Consider the following 13,710-nt stretch of genomic DNA (forward strand, 5'->3'; position numbering starts at 1 on the left):
AAACAAAGGAAAAATGTATTAGAAAAAAGACTAATGAAAATCAAATGAATCGCAGAGTGAGATTACTCTGCTTTGATGAGGTTGTTTCCTTGAATAGTAAGTAGAGGGTAATACACAATTAGTTATTTGTTTCTTAGCAATGGTGGATTGTTTCATGATAATAGTGTTTCAATCAATACAAGAGATAGTTCATTTATGTAAGATAAGCAATGTAAAATAACTGTACCACTAACCACAGAATAAAGAATAGAATAAAGGCATTATAATTAGTATAATCAGTGCAATTCACATGCTGAAAATCTGTTATCTGGCAGATCCGCCTTCATCCGTTGCTATAGGACCAGTGTTTTCTGGTGTCAGCGTTTGATTGGACGACGAGGCTGTCTGTCGCCCGTGCTGACGTGTCGACCAGGAAGTTAAACAGACGCGGTGGTGTGTTGGCATCCTGGACTGAAAATGAGGACCAAAGTGCAATAAACTGATTTTTTGTTGACGTGTCTTCAAACCTATGACTCCACTTATCATGCAAAAGCAGGGCAAGTGATCGGGAAATTCTGGATTCATTGGAAAAGTGTAAGTATTTGCGTTTATGCAGCAGACAGTTGAAAATAGTGTTCTGCACATCTATTTTTTGGTGCATTGATGTTATAGTTGCATTTAGCCAAAAAAAAAAAAGTATGTGGGACGCTATCGGTAACTTTTTTATATTTTTGTCTAAACAAAACTGAGCTCATCAGGGATATAGAGAATCGCGACACTCATCCATTACAGAAGAAAGTTTACAGTTTAATGACTGAAAAATCGAAGTTTTGACGTTGAAAACAAATGTTTTTATTTTGAAATTATTTGAACTATTTAGCTGAAAACAATGTGGCATCTGCAGGATTAGAATGATACAATGGTAGAGAATAGAGATTAAAATAGATTCATAACAATCGTAAAGAGCAATGCAGTGAACAAGCATTTCAGAGCTCAAGCAAAGGTTTTACATAATGTCATACAGTTTACAAAGTGTTACATTAGAATAATCGAGAGGTGAATCACAACCTTTTTGATAAACAATGGTATCTAATCTAGTTTTTTTTTTTCACAACCTTTGTGATGTGCACATTAGAACAGATTTAAAAACTAATAATAATGATGCTATTTTTGGACTACTAATAAAAATGTATATCATTGAATGTTGTGTTGCATAGTTGTTTATGGTATAGAGCCTTTTTGCTGCTTTTATATTCAACCTTACATTCTCCTACAGCAGATATGTGCTTTGCAATTGGATATTTTCTCATCCCATTGTTCTCCTCTGAAATCCTGTAAAATGCTGATAGTACTTTCCTACTGCTGAGAGACAATGACTGTAATCCTCCTCCTCCTCTTCCTCCTCCTCCTGTTGGCATTAACAGTGTTCAAAATGCAACAAAGAAACAGTGCATTTGATTGTAAGGTAAAATGTGGAGTCTTCTAAGGCTGCGGCGTTCTCCCATGAGAAGCTCTCCGTCAGCAGAGGCAGCCAGCCACACTCCTTCAACATGCTAATTCATTCTCTTTCCTCTATTCCCCGGTGATGCCTCCAACACTCTTGTTCCTGTTGGATACACAGAGAGGCTTTTTTGCCTTTCCATTTTCTGTTTCTGAGTTCTCTTCTCTGCACACCCACTTTCTCATCTACCTTCCTGTCACAGTGGAAACACTCATTTCAATTTATCATTGTTGTTTGTGGACCTTTAAATATTGAGTTTCGATTTGTTAATTCTGTTAAAATCGGAACACAAAAGGTCAAATGACACAATTAGGAGTTGCTTTTGCTTTGCTCAAAATTAAAGCTGTAAATACAGTTTGGCTTGGGTTTTGTTTGTTGTTATTTGTTTTTACATTTTTTAAACCATGAATAGTTTTTAATATGAGTCGGTTCTGATGTATGCCAAGTAAATGGATCAGTATTCAAAGATGATATCCATCCTATATATGCAACAGAAGGATGTAATTTAAACTGATTTCCAGCTCATCTTTTTATGATCTTTCCTGCGCGCTGTCAAAGTAATCAAGGAGCGCTCCTGGAGTGAAGGAAAATGGTGTAAGACTAAATGAGATGAATAGGAAGTGCTCACGCTGTGAGAAGAAGACACATGGAAGGTGGCGAGAATTAATTTAATTATGTCAAGCAGATGTATGTGAAAGATAAACCATCTGTCTGATCAGAAGTGAGAGACTGCGCTCGGTATATGATCGTGTATTAACTGAAATCCCCTTCGAACATTTTATCACCACTGTGTGAAATGGAGCTGGATTAATGTGTGATGAATGATCAGCTGTGTCGCTGCGATTGAGCTTGGAATATGGGAAATGAATTCCTGTTTTTCTGTTTCTGTTAGGCTGAAGAAGAAGAATGGGGAGGAAGGATGCCAGTGCGACCAAGTTACCTGTTGATCAGTACAGAAAACAGATTGGTGAGTGACCATCCATCTAGCTGTCTAATAGATGTCCTTTTCACTTTGTGTCTGGATATGTGTGAATATAAATATACAATTATAAAAAAAAGAACTCAAATGAAGACTGAAGTAGGGACAGCAGTACCACCAAGTAAACACAAACTTTTTTTTTTTAACTTTCCAGACTGACCCTTTATCACACCGTATCTTCAACCCCCAACCTCTCTGACAAAGGGCCTGTTAAAGTTATCAGTTATACTACAAAGTTATTGACAAAATGGTCTGTAATTTCTACTAAGTCAATTTAATTTTCATCATATAAGCAAGAAGCAGTTGGATTTTAAGGACACAGCGCAAAAACAATACGTGCAGTAATGAAAAAATAAACTGTCGCTTCAAAAGTGAAAAATATTAATACAGTGTTTGACAAAATGAATATTTGTTATGGTGCTCACAGGCCAGGTTTTATGTGTGTCTTAATAAATGTGTATTATTTCATTGTAAATGATTTTGATGGCTGAGTTATTAAGACACTACATCGGCCAGTAGGGATTTTTTTTGTAATTTGCTTGTCAGGATCATCTGGATCAAACTGTTTTTTATATGCAGAGTCGTATATAAACTGAGCTGTACACTATTTCAGTTTAAGTGCTTGTGCGGAAAATTTTCTGTAGCTAGGCAACGACAGCATGTGCCGCACCTCAGTAGGTAGCGGGTATTCAAACAAAGTCTGTCTGCCTAGTCCACAAGACTTCAGCTGACCATACACCGTTTCATATGGAGATATATTTATTTGTGTTTTACATTTTTATCATTGAATTCAAATTGATGTTTTAAAAGCAGTTGTTACCGTCACCATGCATTTTTGTCCAAGATGTGCCTTGTGAATGAGACTGGCCTGGAAGAAGATGTTGATGATCGCCATGTCCATTCAGTAACTGAAGCAGTAACAGTCAAAAGGCTGTTGAGTCAAGTTAATCTGTCACGGTCTCATTCATCCTGGTCATTTCACCTTGAAATTACTGTTTTAAAAAAACAAGTGATATAGTTTCAAAATCCAAACATGCATTGTGTTGAATCTTGAATTATTATTATTATTTCAAATGTTCAAATCCCGAACCATGAAGTCGATGACAACGTTCAAATTCTTTTAATCTAAACTTATACGAAATGAACATTAATTTTCATGTATTTATTGTAATTGATCTGGTCACAATTCAGCATTTAACATCTAACTAAGGCACACAAGTGTATCACAAATTAGTAATATCAAAAAGACCAGTTAGCATTCATATCAATGGAGCTGGAATTCTGTTTTTTTTTTCTGTTTTTTTTTTTAACATTTGATTTAATTTTGCTTGGTGGAGGATCTCGAGCAAGGGCCCCAAAATGGATGTTCAGCCCATCACACTGGGCACATACAGACAGACCGCCACTCGCACCTGAGGATGATTTAGAGTTGTACATTATAGTCTGGAAAGTGCCGTGCCTCGCTGCAGGATTCGCCACTTTGAAAAACAGACGTGCTGTGACAGTTGTCATTTTTCTCCTGCTTAATTGCAATGGATGTTGGTTTAACTGAGGTGGCCGACGAACAATGATCATGTGAACTGCCTATGCAGGTGGTGGTTGGCAACGGCTTATGTTGCCCGGCGTCACTGAGTGCAATATCATTTAGGAAGCCGACCCAAGCTGTTGTTATTGTATATTAAAACGATTCAACAACTGCAGCCGACAACAGCCGGTTGATGTATTTCCTTTTCCACAAAAAAAAACCCCAACTTTTCCTTGCTTTTAATAAGTGCAGTTTACTAACTCCAGTATTAAATCGTGTCCTGTGGCTAGCAGTGTTTTGAAGAATGTTATCGTGTCTGGTAATTGATGCCGCCCGGGACTGTTTCCATTTCCTGACCGACTCCTGAAGAAGAATTTAAAATGCCAGGCTTGTTATCTGCTTGCTCTGTGGGGATAGGTCCAGCGAGTGAATCCTATTGTGAACTTAAAAATCCAGACAAAAGATGCCTGCGAGCCTTCATAATAGGAGCTGGTCTTTCAGACCAGCATTTGGTGCACTACTCTTCTAATGAGGTCTGCATTGTGTGTGGAAGGAGTTCACCAATTATCATACCGTCCTCTAATAAGTTTCTACACTGAAATGTTGCAATTACGCCACAGAGTCGATCCCTGGCATTAGAGGATTTAGAAAAAAAAAAGTGTGCCGCGGAAACTTGTGGCTTCGTAGCCATGTCTTTGGACTGTGAGTGGCGTGTCTTGTTATTTTCTTCTCCTCTTGGCTGTCTTTATAATGCCTGGCCTTAATGACCAATTTGTGTGACATTGAAATCAGGCTTGTCTCCGTCGATCGCTGAGTGCTTAATCACACCAGCTCCTTTTTCATAATAGCCCCTACCTGTCCGCTTATGTTGGGCAGAATAATTGCACAAGAAAAGAAAAGAGCCGTGACCTCAGTCTCAGTTAGACACCATTAGTAGGTAAATGCAATGGTTCATAACAAGGAGGAGCCGTGAATGTCAAGGTGTCTCATGACTCCACAGCGGCACATTTTTTTGGAGTTAGGAGGAAAGTATGTGCTCCACTAGGTCTTTGATGCTCACCTGAAAAGGTATCTGAAAGTTGCTTCCATTCTGAGTTGAGGATACTTAAAGCCGCGATAGCAGAGGCGCCAATTCAGACAAGCAGGGCTGCCAATACAAACACGAGGTCCTAGTCATGTGACGCAGGTGTGTAGTGGTTAATCATCAGTTCATAACTAAATAACATGGCAAAAAAAAATCCTAATAAAACGTTAAGAGCCTTAATACTGCCTTCAGCACCTGCTCCGCCCATCACCTGCTGTTGTTCTAGTCTTGGGTTCAGTTCAATTGAATAAAACAAATGAGAAATGTGGCATAATGTGCAGACTAAAAACAACAATTCCATAATTTTTCTTTTTCTTTAGGGAAACAAGACTACAAAAAGACGAAGACAGTGCTCAAGGCCACACGTCTGAAAGCCGAAGCCAAGAAGAACACCTCTGGATTCAGGGTAAGACTTTTATCTCCGCATGGGCATATCTTCTGCCCTTTTTTCAAAACAATATTTTTCAGTGAAGGAGATGTTTTTTCCTTGCAAAATGCCAGAATCTTTGTTCTTAGTGTTATACGTCGGGATAAACATTAGGCTGATTCCATTGTTCACACCAGCACTGAAGACTACAAAAGACCAATAGTTTAGAATGAAATCCCAACAAAACTCCCCTCCACATGAAGCCCCAGCGCACCATTTTTTTCCCACCATCTGTGTGGCCAATTTCTCAAGCGTTTAGAACAAAAAGCCAGGGTACTTTTCTGTCCTCTAACCACTCATCTCTCAATCTCCTGCTCAGGTTCTCAATATCACCCCATCTCATCTGACCTTCTTCAGGATATTGCTTCCGTTCTTCTTCCATTTCTCACCCACTGTAATGATACCCACCTATCAATTGGCTGCTCTCCACAATCTCTCAACATGACGAGTTACCCTTGAGAAACCCAATCTTAAAAGTGGAGAACGACCGACCGTTCTCCTTCTTCTCTCCAAAAACGTGGGGGCGCGACAATTTCACGCGATGATCTTGTCTTAGCATCAACAGCCCTTTTGTCTGGCACCATTTTGGTGCCTTTCAACATAAGGTGTATCTCATTGCACTGCTTGAGAAGCCTCACAGTCTTTTTGGTAAGCTTTTAAATATGTCAACTTTATGAACCATCAGAAGATCTGCACACTTCAAAATTTGGCTTTAAAATTCCCCCAAAAGAAAGAGCTAATGGGTCTAGATGAGAACCAACTCCCCTGGTTTGCCTCAAGGTTCTGTCCTGGGTGCACGTTCCTGCTAAATGCCCTGAATGGATGCCAGCAAGAACAGGCTTGTTGCTTTCACCACACAGTTGACAACCTGCTGATGGCCCTCATTCATGGTACAAAGAACCCACTTGCCAAAGAACTGCATGACTGCCATGAGCATATTGTGCAGATCGATGGGACTCAACTTCACCAGGTGGATCCTCTTTTAACCCTGAACACGACATAGGTTCTGGTCCAAGCTCTTGTCATCTCATTTGCTACACCTTCCCCCTGTTTTGCCATCTGGTAAAACAGTTTGCCAAAATACAGAAAGGAAAAAGGGAATCGACTGTGCGGTATTTGCCAGCAAAGCACATCGCATTATAATTTTCAGGCTATAGTTTTTTTTCCCAAAAAGAGCATTGTGTGGGAGAAATGCGGTTTCATTTTCCTGCTCAGCGCATGGTGGAACATAGGGCTGAGAAATGTAGGCGTCTTCTGCGATTTAACACTGGGTGAAATGGTCAGGTTTTAAAATATGCATCTCTTAGACATGCAAGGCCTCATTAAGCACGTCCTTAATCCAATTAGATTAGTCCATATCTTGAAATATTGATATTGCTCATGAATAATTCAGGTTTTTTCCATACCCAAGACAAGAGAAATTTTCAGAGGGTGGATTAAAAATACCTCTGGGTGAAGGATATTGAATTGACATGGATCTTTTGGCCTTAAGAAGGTTTGAAATTCAGCCTAAATGTAATGGATATTTGGTCACGCTTGCTTTACGACCGGGTCGTTTTTCCTTTGGTAAAAAATAGGATTTACATCGCTTTCTTATGCCCCAGTTTCTCAAGGATAGCTCTTCTCTCCTTCCCTTCTTATGGGCACCGAGATTCTGGCAGATGCCCGGACAGTCTGTCTTAGTAAGAGAGAAGTCTGGACAGTTTGGCAGCAGATTTGAGAATGAGATGGTGCGAGAGGAACCATAATTAGCAGCATGGATTTCCGACACCTGTTGTTGTTTTTTTTTTGTTTTTTTTCTCAAACCTTGTGCTGAGAGAAAGAGAATGGCGCATAAAAGGAGTGACAGAAAGTTTTAAAAGCTGAAAGGATAACTTAGTCTCTCATTTTGTGAAGCAGTTTAGCTTTATAGCTGCTTAAGAAGGGGCCCTCCAATGCCTCACCATGTTTTATGTGTTCGACAGAATTAGTAACATTCAGCTTATTCACATTTAACGTCACAAAAATAAGCCAGTTTAACAACAGATTTTCGATATGTTGACAGAACCAGGCATTTTCATGGAACTCACTCTACAGATAACATGATCAGTGATAAATACTTTGTAGTTCCAACCTATGTATGTGGACATATGTCGCACCAAAGATGCTAGGAAATCAACAGGTCACATCCCCACTTTGACTTGAGAACATTGCAGATACCAAGGAAAGGAGGAAATGCCTGTGTCCTAAGGAACAGTAATGAACACATACATACACAGACGTCTGATTCTGACAGTGAATGAGGTTTCTGAGATGGGCTGTGTCTCACGGTTTATTGCAACTGTCCTCACATATTGACAGCTGTGGCCTTGTGTGTCCTTTAAGTATCTTGGGGTCTTGTTCTGGAGAGAGGGGGTAAGGGACTTGGAGATTGGTTGGCAAATCGGCGCAGCAGGGGCAGTATTGCAGTTGCTCTACTGCACTCTACCGTTATGTGGAAGAGAGAGCTCTCTATTTACTGATCAATCTTCTTCCCATAAGATCAAGATCTCTTATACAAGTGGCTGAAATTAGTTTTCTCCGATGTGTGGTGGGCGTCTCCCTTAGAGATGCGACCCATCAAAGGATAAACGGATGAGGATGGATAGATGGTCGTGTGCATCCAATGTTGAAGCCTTCCACGTAGCAACTTGATGCTTTAAGCTTTTCAGTGGAATCCGACGTTTCCCCTCCTGTGGTGTTTCCCCAAAATGGTCGACTCATGCTGCCAAAAATGTGGCGCCACATGTCAAACTCATGATGACATGATGTGCAGTATGACACATGCCACGTCACATGGTATTGAAACGTTGCATGTTTTAGGAACATCACCCCGTGTCTTAACCCAAAACCCAACATTATTTTTTTTAACTTGTTGGACAGTTCTGTGAGGCGTTAATGTCACACTTAACATCATTGAATGCACCACCATGCAGTGTTGAAGACTGATTTCTGTCTCACCCTAGGACGTAAAAGTCCACATGACAACCATCAATATGTGAATCCTTAGGATTGTGAATGTGTTGTTTATTAAAATCCTTAAACATGGCGTCTGATGTTGAATAGCGGGGCCAATGTTTTGGGAGGTATTGAACTAAAGGACATGCATGTGACTCCACTATGAGTTGACCTCCCAGCTGGTGTTTTGAGTCCTGCTTGATAAAAACTAGTCTTTAGTCTTTGTCCAAGATGGAAGCATGGATTGTATGATGGAGGCCATTTCAAGACCTACTACCTTCTGCCACAACAAATAGAAATGAGAAACAGTAGAGCTGCCCCTGGTTCTTAAAGAATTGCTGATATCTCAGAACTCTCCTGACATCTAGTCCTTTAAATAAGATGACTTTAAGCGGACAATATTTTATTTATTCTGAGTTGAATATTAAACAATGGTTCACAGACCTACGACCAACTTTCCAAAACACTTTTTCCGCAGCACTATCAGCAGAAAAACAAAGTCCTCATTGTTTTTCCCTTTCATTTCAAAGACATAAAAGAAGAAAAACAATCACACCTCAGTGTTTTCTCTGAGGCCTAGTCACAACAGAAAGTGAATCAAATAATAGCCCGGTGGCTAATATATGAAACTAAAGTGCGTGAAATTTAAAAGTTTTCCAATTAAGTTTAGACTTTAAGCTGTTTGCCAGCTGCTGGGATGGAGATAAATGTGGGTTGAGGCTAATGAAGAGCAGAGCCGCTGATGACTAGACGCTGCTACATGTACACAGATAGTGGAGGATGCTGTGACGCCTTTTAATTGTCTTCTCCGCCCCTCCCACCACCGCCTTTTCATCAGAGAGGAATTATTATTAGCCCTGCTCCCCCTTCTCCGGCGTTCGGAGCTCTATCTCCTTTTTTGTTGAAGTTCACAGCTTCCCTCCCGCTCCTGTTATTTGCTTCCTCTATATGTCTGTTCACTCTTCTGACCATCGGTGTTTACATGTCTCTCTAGCCATGCTCAGTTAGCCACAGCTATTTTGGAATATCAAAATAAATGTGATGCTTTCCGGGATCAGTGAATGTCCCATATTCATTAACCTGAACAGTTTTTTTTTTAATCTGGCCTTGACTACATGAAGAAAGTGAGACCGCTAATTTCTGATACAGTACATTTGGATTGCCAGAGATTGTTTGGATTGCTCATCCCAGAGGCTTGGGGCAAATCAGGGGCCACTGTGGACAACACTGGGTCGTAAGGACAGACTACCATTCACAAGCATTCACCTCAAGAGTCGTCTGTGGGAGGGAGTCAGAGTGCCTAAGGAAACAAAGTCACTCTGAACGAGGGATGGACCATAACTTACCGTACACAATAAACCGCCCAACACGATCTCCACGATGACAATTCTGCATCTCATGATAAATTCGATAAACACGCAGCTCACTTGCTGCATTGGACTTGCAGACATGAACACGTCGAGAGTGCGATGGCGCGTCGCGCCGCCCAGCTTTGCGGCCCTTCGACTGTTGTGGAGAGTGTGGTGGACTTTGGCTCACGATCGTAGTTTTAAACTTATTTTAAATACAGGGAACCTTTGACAATGACATTGGTCGACTCTGAGTCTCTGGTCTGTGTTTGTTTTATTAAAACACCGCAGTGAAAATAGTTGGATATTGGACGGACCTCTGCTCCGGTATTGGCGGCGACGTCCTCTTCCACGTCCCCTGAGCGCGGACACACGGTCTGACAGGCAGCGCTAATGTGACTCCCCCGCGTCAGTTAGGGACCATCAACAAATTCTAAAGTGGTCAAAGTATTAGTGAAATCTTCAATAAGGCAATGAAAAACAACCATTTTAGGACAGAGAATTGTGAAGAGGTTTTTCATCACACAAAACAAAGGACTAACAATTTGTATAATGATTTCGAGAAAATAGAATATGACTAAATGATCATTTATTCATTCCTATTATTTCTAATATTTCTTCAAAAGCATCTGGGAAATGTGTCCTGTGACTGCTCCATGAGACACAGCAGACAGACGGCTGAATTTAACTCCTAAATAAAGCTGGCAGAGCAGTCGACTGGGTTCCACCAAAGACCTGAAACATTGAATTTGTCATCTCTACACTTATTTAACTCTTATATTTAAACATAAACAAATAATGATGTTGGATTCAAGAGAGACTGTCGTGTGTCCAACACAATTTATTTATCGGGATAACTATCGTTCTCGGCGAAATTACAAAATTTATCGCGATAACTTTTTTTGTCCATATCGCCCATCCCTACTGTGAACTCATACATGTCTACGGATGCTTAAGAGACACCTATGAACCTCCGGAGCTTTGGAGGTAAACACAAGCTTATATTTCACCCTGTGGAGGTGAGAATAGACATGAGTGTAAATGTATTTGTTGGGTTGTTTCCAAGCTTTTCCTGCTGTTTCCAGTGGAATGAAATGGTAACACGGTTCTTTTCAAGCCGCAGTGAAAGAGTTTTGGGATTAATCAGAGAGTTATCCTCCCTCTTTCAAGCCCTCCAAGCTCTCCAGTGTTGATTAGAAAGTTTGCTGCTAATGAGTTCTCTTGATAAAGAATAACTAGAATAACTCAGAATAATAACTCTGAGTGGCCCTAATGAAACTCCAGCTGATGAAGATTGTGTGAGAGCAGCACATAATGAACCAGCACTCCAGAATATCCACCTTCAAGCTGAAAAACACTCTTTTGGAAGGAGTGTATTTGTGCCATAATTAAGAGAGGAAATGGGCCATTTGTGTTTGTAGAGGCTCTGTTTCCTTATGAGACGCTGTTGCCTCACAAACCTTTTTTCATTTCAACAGTTCCGCTCAAAAGTAAACCAGCACATTGTTTAGACCATGTATGAGGTAGCAAGTCGGGCTGAGGTGAGGAGTGAGGTGTGGCGTGCTGCACTTCTGATCTGTACGGTGAAAGAATCCAGGATCCAGTGTGTCATCACTGTTGCTGCCACCATTTGGCATTTTGTTGGACTGTCAGATAAAGAAGAGACACTTGGTGACTTAGTACAGAGATGGCTTTTACTTTTGTATTGGTCCTCATGTGGATGGTGATGTGTATTCAGCAACAAACTTTGACCACAGGTAGTCACTTTCCACTGAGAAAAAAATCCTGAGGAGAAGACTTATTTGTGTGTCCATTTTTCTTGTTATTCATCATGTTCTCAGCTGTTTCTGTATTTCCTTAAAACAATGAAAGCAAGGTCAAAAAAACTTCTTGGTTCTTGGTTCACCAAGGCTTCTGGAAACTAAAGTATTCTTATTGTCAACCTTGTTGTTTGATTTTATTTATTTATTTTTTGTAATGTTTTCGGTGAAAAATATTTTGATGACAAATAGAAACGTTCAAATCCACATTGAAAGAAGAAGGAAAAGGAAATGACCAAGAACTTCTCTCTGCTTTCAGGATGCTTTCCTGGTGGTTGCTGCAATCTTGTTGTTTTTTCTGTGCATCTACGCCTTCTTCTACCTCAACCTGAGCACCGAGATTAACCTGGACGTGGACATGGACTAGTGATGTCTCTACTCCGCTTCTGTCCTCCTGCACTTTCCACTCAAATGAGGTTAAACTGAAGTGTTGAATTTGAAAAAAAAATCTGAAAAAATCTTTACACAAACCTAAAATGTGACTTTTTTACTTTTCTATTTGCTGTCCACTACCTTCCACTGTTCATTTCTGTCGTTTTGAATTGGATTCTTCATCCAAAAGTGTATGTTATATTAAACTTTATTACCAATATGTGTGTTTATAGTTGTTTATAGTTGTCATTATTTCCCATTCATAATGATGAAGTGTAACGTGATGAATCACTTTATAGGGCGATAGTAAACTGTAAGTATGAGGGGGAAGTGACGCAACAGACAACAGACGATGCTTTTATAATTTTCTTATTTCAGGAGTCATTTGTTATTTCTTGGTTTATGCTAGAGCTGTTGTTTCACTCTTGATCACGGTGTGGTACAGAGTAAAAAAATTCACAACATGACATCTATTTGAACACTATGAAATAGAATGCCTCTTGAATTTAAACATTTGTTTCTTGTCATGTGTTATGAGAGCCTTATTACCGTGTTTTCTTTCCAGTACCAGCTGTTTATCTCACTCTATAAATGCAAAAAAAAAACAAGAAGTACTTCATTAATATTGGGAGTTTATGGTTTGTGCGTTTATTTTCTTTTTTTCCTGCTCAGATGTTGCTGCTTAAATGACCAAAAAGGAAGTTAAATTTAATGGTATGAATTTACTCTGAAGACACGCACGAAAATACCTGGTGTTGCAGTGAATCTGACGTGAGGAAAGGGAAGCAGAAATCAATCTTCTTTTTTTCTTATGACAATGAATGATGCTTATTTGACTGGAGACATTCTGTTCATCGCAAAATTGGTGATGATGGCATCAGAACTGAACGTGCCGTGACTTGAATAGATGAGTTAAAATACATCATTCACCCTCGAAGATGGCTGTGAAAACTTGAAGAAATAAAAAGCGTCTCCATAGTTTGCTTGAGTTTGGGGTTTCTTTGTCAGAGTTTGGCTCCTTTGCAATAGGAACAATATCTCGGTTACATTATGTCAGAGGAAGACTGAATGTGAGAACTGGAGTTGGCAGCAATACTGGCTTCAGTAACTTCAGAAAAGCCCAATTTACCCTCAAACCATAAACTGGCAAACTTAATTAGCTTCTGCTCAGAATGAAATCCCGCTAATTATTTTCGCAGGGTCACGTCACTTGCATTTAATGGAGAGACGCAGAGCTTCCACTGGAGCTCAAGTCAAACCGAGACAAACACTCACATTCCAGCGCACAAACATCTCTCCCCGCATATCTGGGAATCACAGAGTGTGAGATTAGAATCCACAAAGCTGCTGCCTGATTGAAGGTGTGTGCGGAATACTGAACAACACATTTCCTACTTCACATTCTCGCCCACTCGGAGGCAACTGCAGGTTTAGCATTACAAATATGATCCTGTTCTTTCATTTGAATGTAAATGCCACAGATGAATAATGAGTAAAAAGAAGTGTGTGTGTGTGTGTGTGTCCTTGTATTAATTTCCCATATCTCATGTTTCTGCGCTCAGAAATATAAAGCATTATCATTGCCTCTTTATCCCACGGCTTCCTCTTTCCTCGTTTCTCCCATGACCTCTAACCTCTTGTCAAAGACTGAATGTCAAGAAAGTCATTATGATAAACCTGCTCTTGTAGCGCTAGCCC

The 13,710-nt window shown here is 40.1% G+C and overlaps 1 protein-coding gene across 1 annotated transcript; it reads left to right on the forward strand.

Moving 5' to 3' along the window:
• The first annotated feature begins 415 nt into the window (after window positions 1–415).
• On the forward strand, window positions 416–12,110 carry triqk (triple QxxK/R motif containing). The gene is made up of 4 exons (XM_053863348.1): window positions 416–573; window positions 2,373–2,447; window positions 5,389–5,474; window positions 11,900–12,110. Exons 2-4 carry the CDS (start codon window positions 2,387–2,389, stop codon window positions 12,005–12,007), a joined length of 255 nt encoding a protein of 84 aa, XP_053719323.1. The 5' UTR covers window positions 416–573; window positions 2,373–2,386; the 3' UTR covers window positions 12,008–12,110.
• The last annotated feature ends 1,600 nt before the right edge of the window (window positions 12,111–13,710 follow it).

This window comes from Synchiropus splendidus, chromosome 4, assembly GCF_027744825.2.
Source record: "Synchiropus splendidus isolate RoL2022-P1 chromosome 4, RoL_Sspl_1.0, whole genome shotgun sequence".
NCBI lineage: Eukaryota > Metazoa > Chordata > Actinopteri > Syngnathiformes > Callionymidae > Synchiropus > Synchiropus splendidus.

What these genes read in the sequence shown, in the direction of transcription:
- triqk (XM_053863348.1), top strand. Translation starts at nt 2,387, where the DNA reads ATGGGGAGGAAGGATGCCAGTGCGACCAAGTTACCTGTTGATCAGTAC. An exon ending in TCAGTACAGAAAACAGATTG is followed by an intron (nt 2,448 to 5,388) that starts GTGAGTGACCAT and finishes CTTTTTCTTTAG; the next exon opens with GGAAACAAGACTACAAAAAG. An exon ending in AGAACACCTCTGGATTCAGG is followed by an intron (nt 5,475 to 11,899) that starts GTAAGACTTTTA and finishes CTCTGCTTTCAG; the next exon opens with GATGCTTTCCTGGTGGTTGC.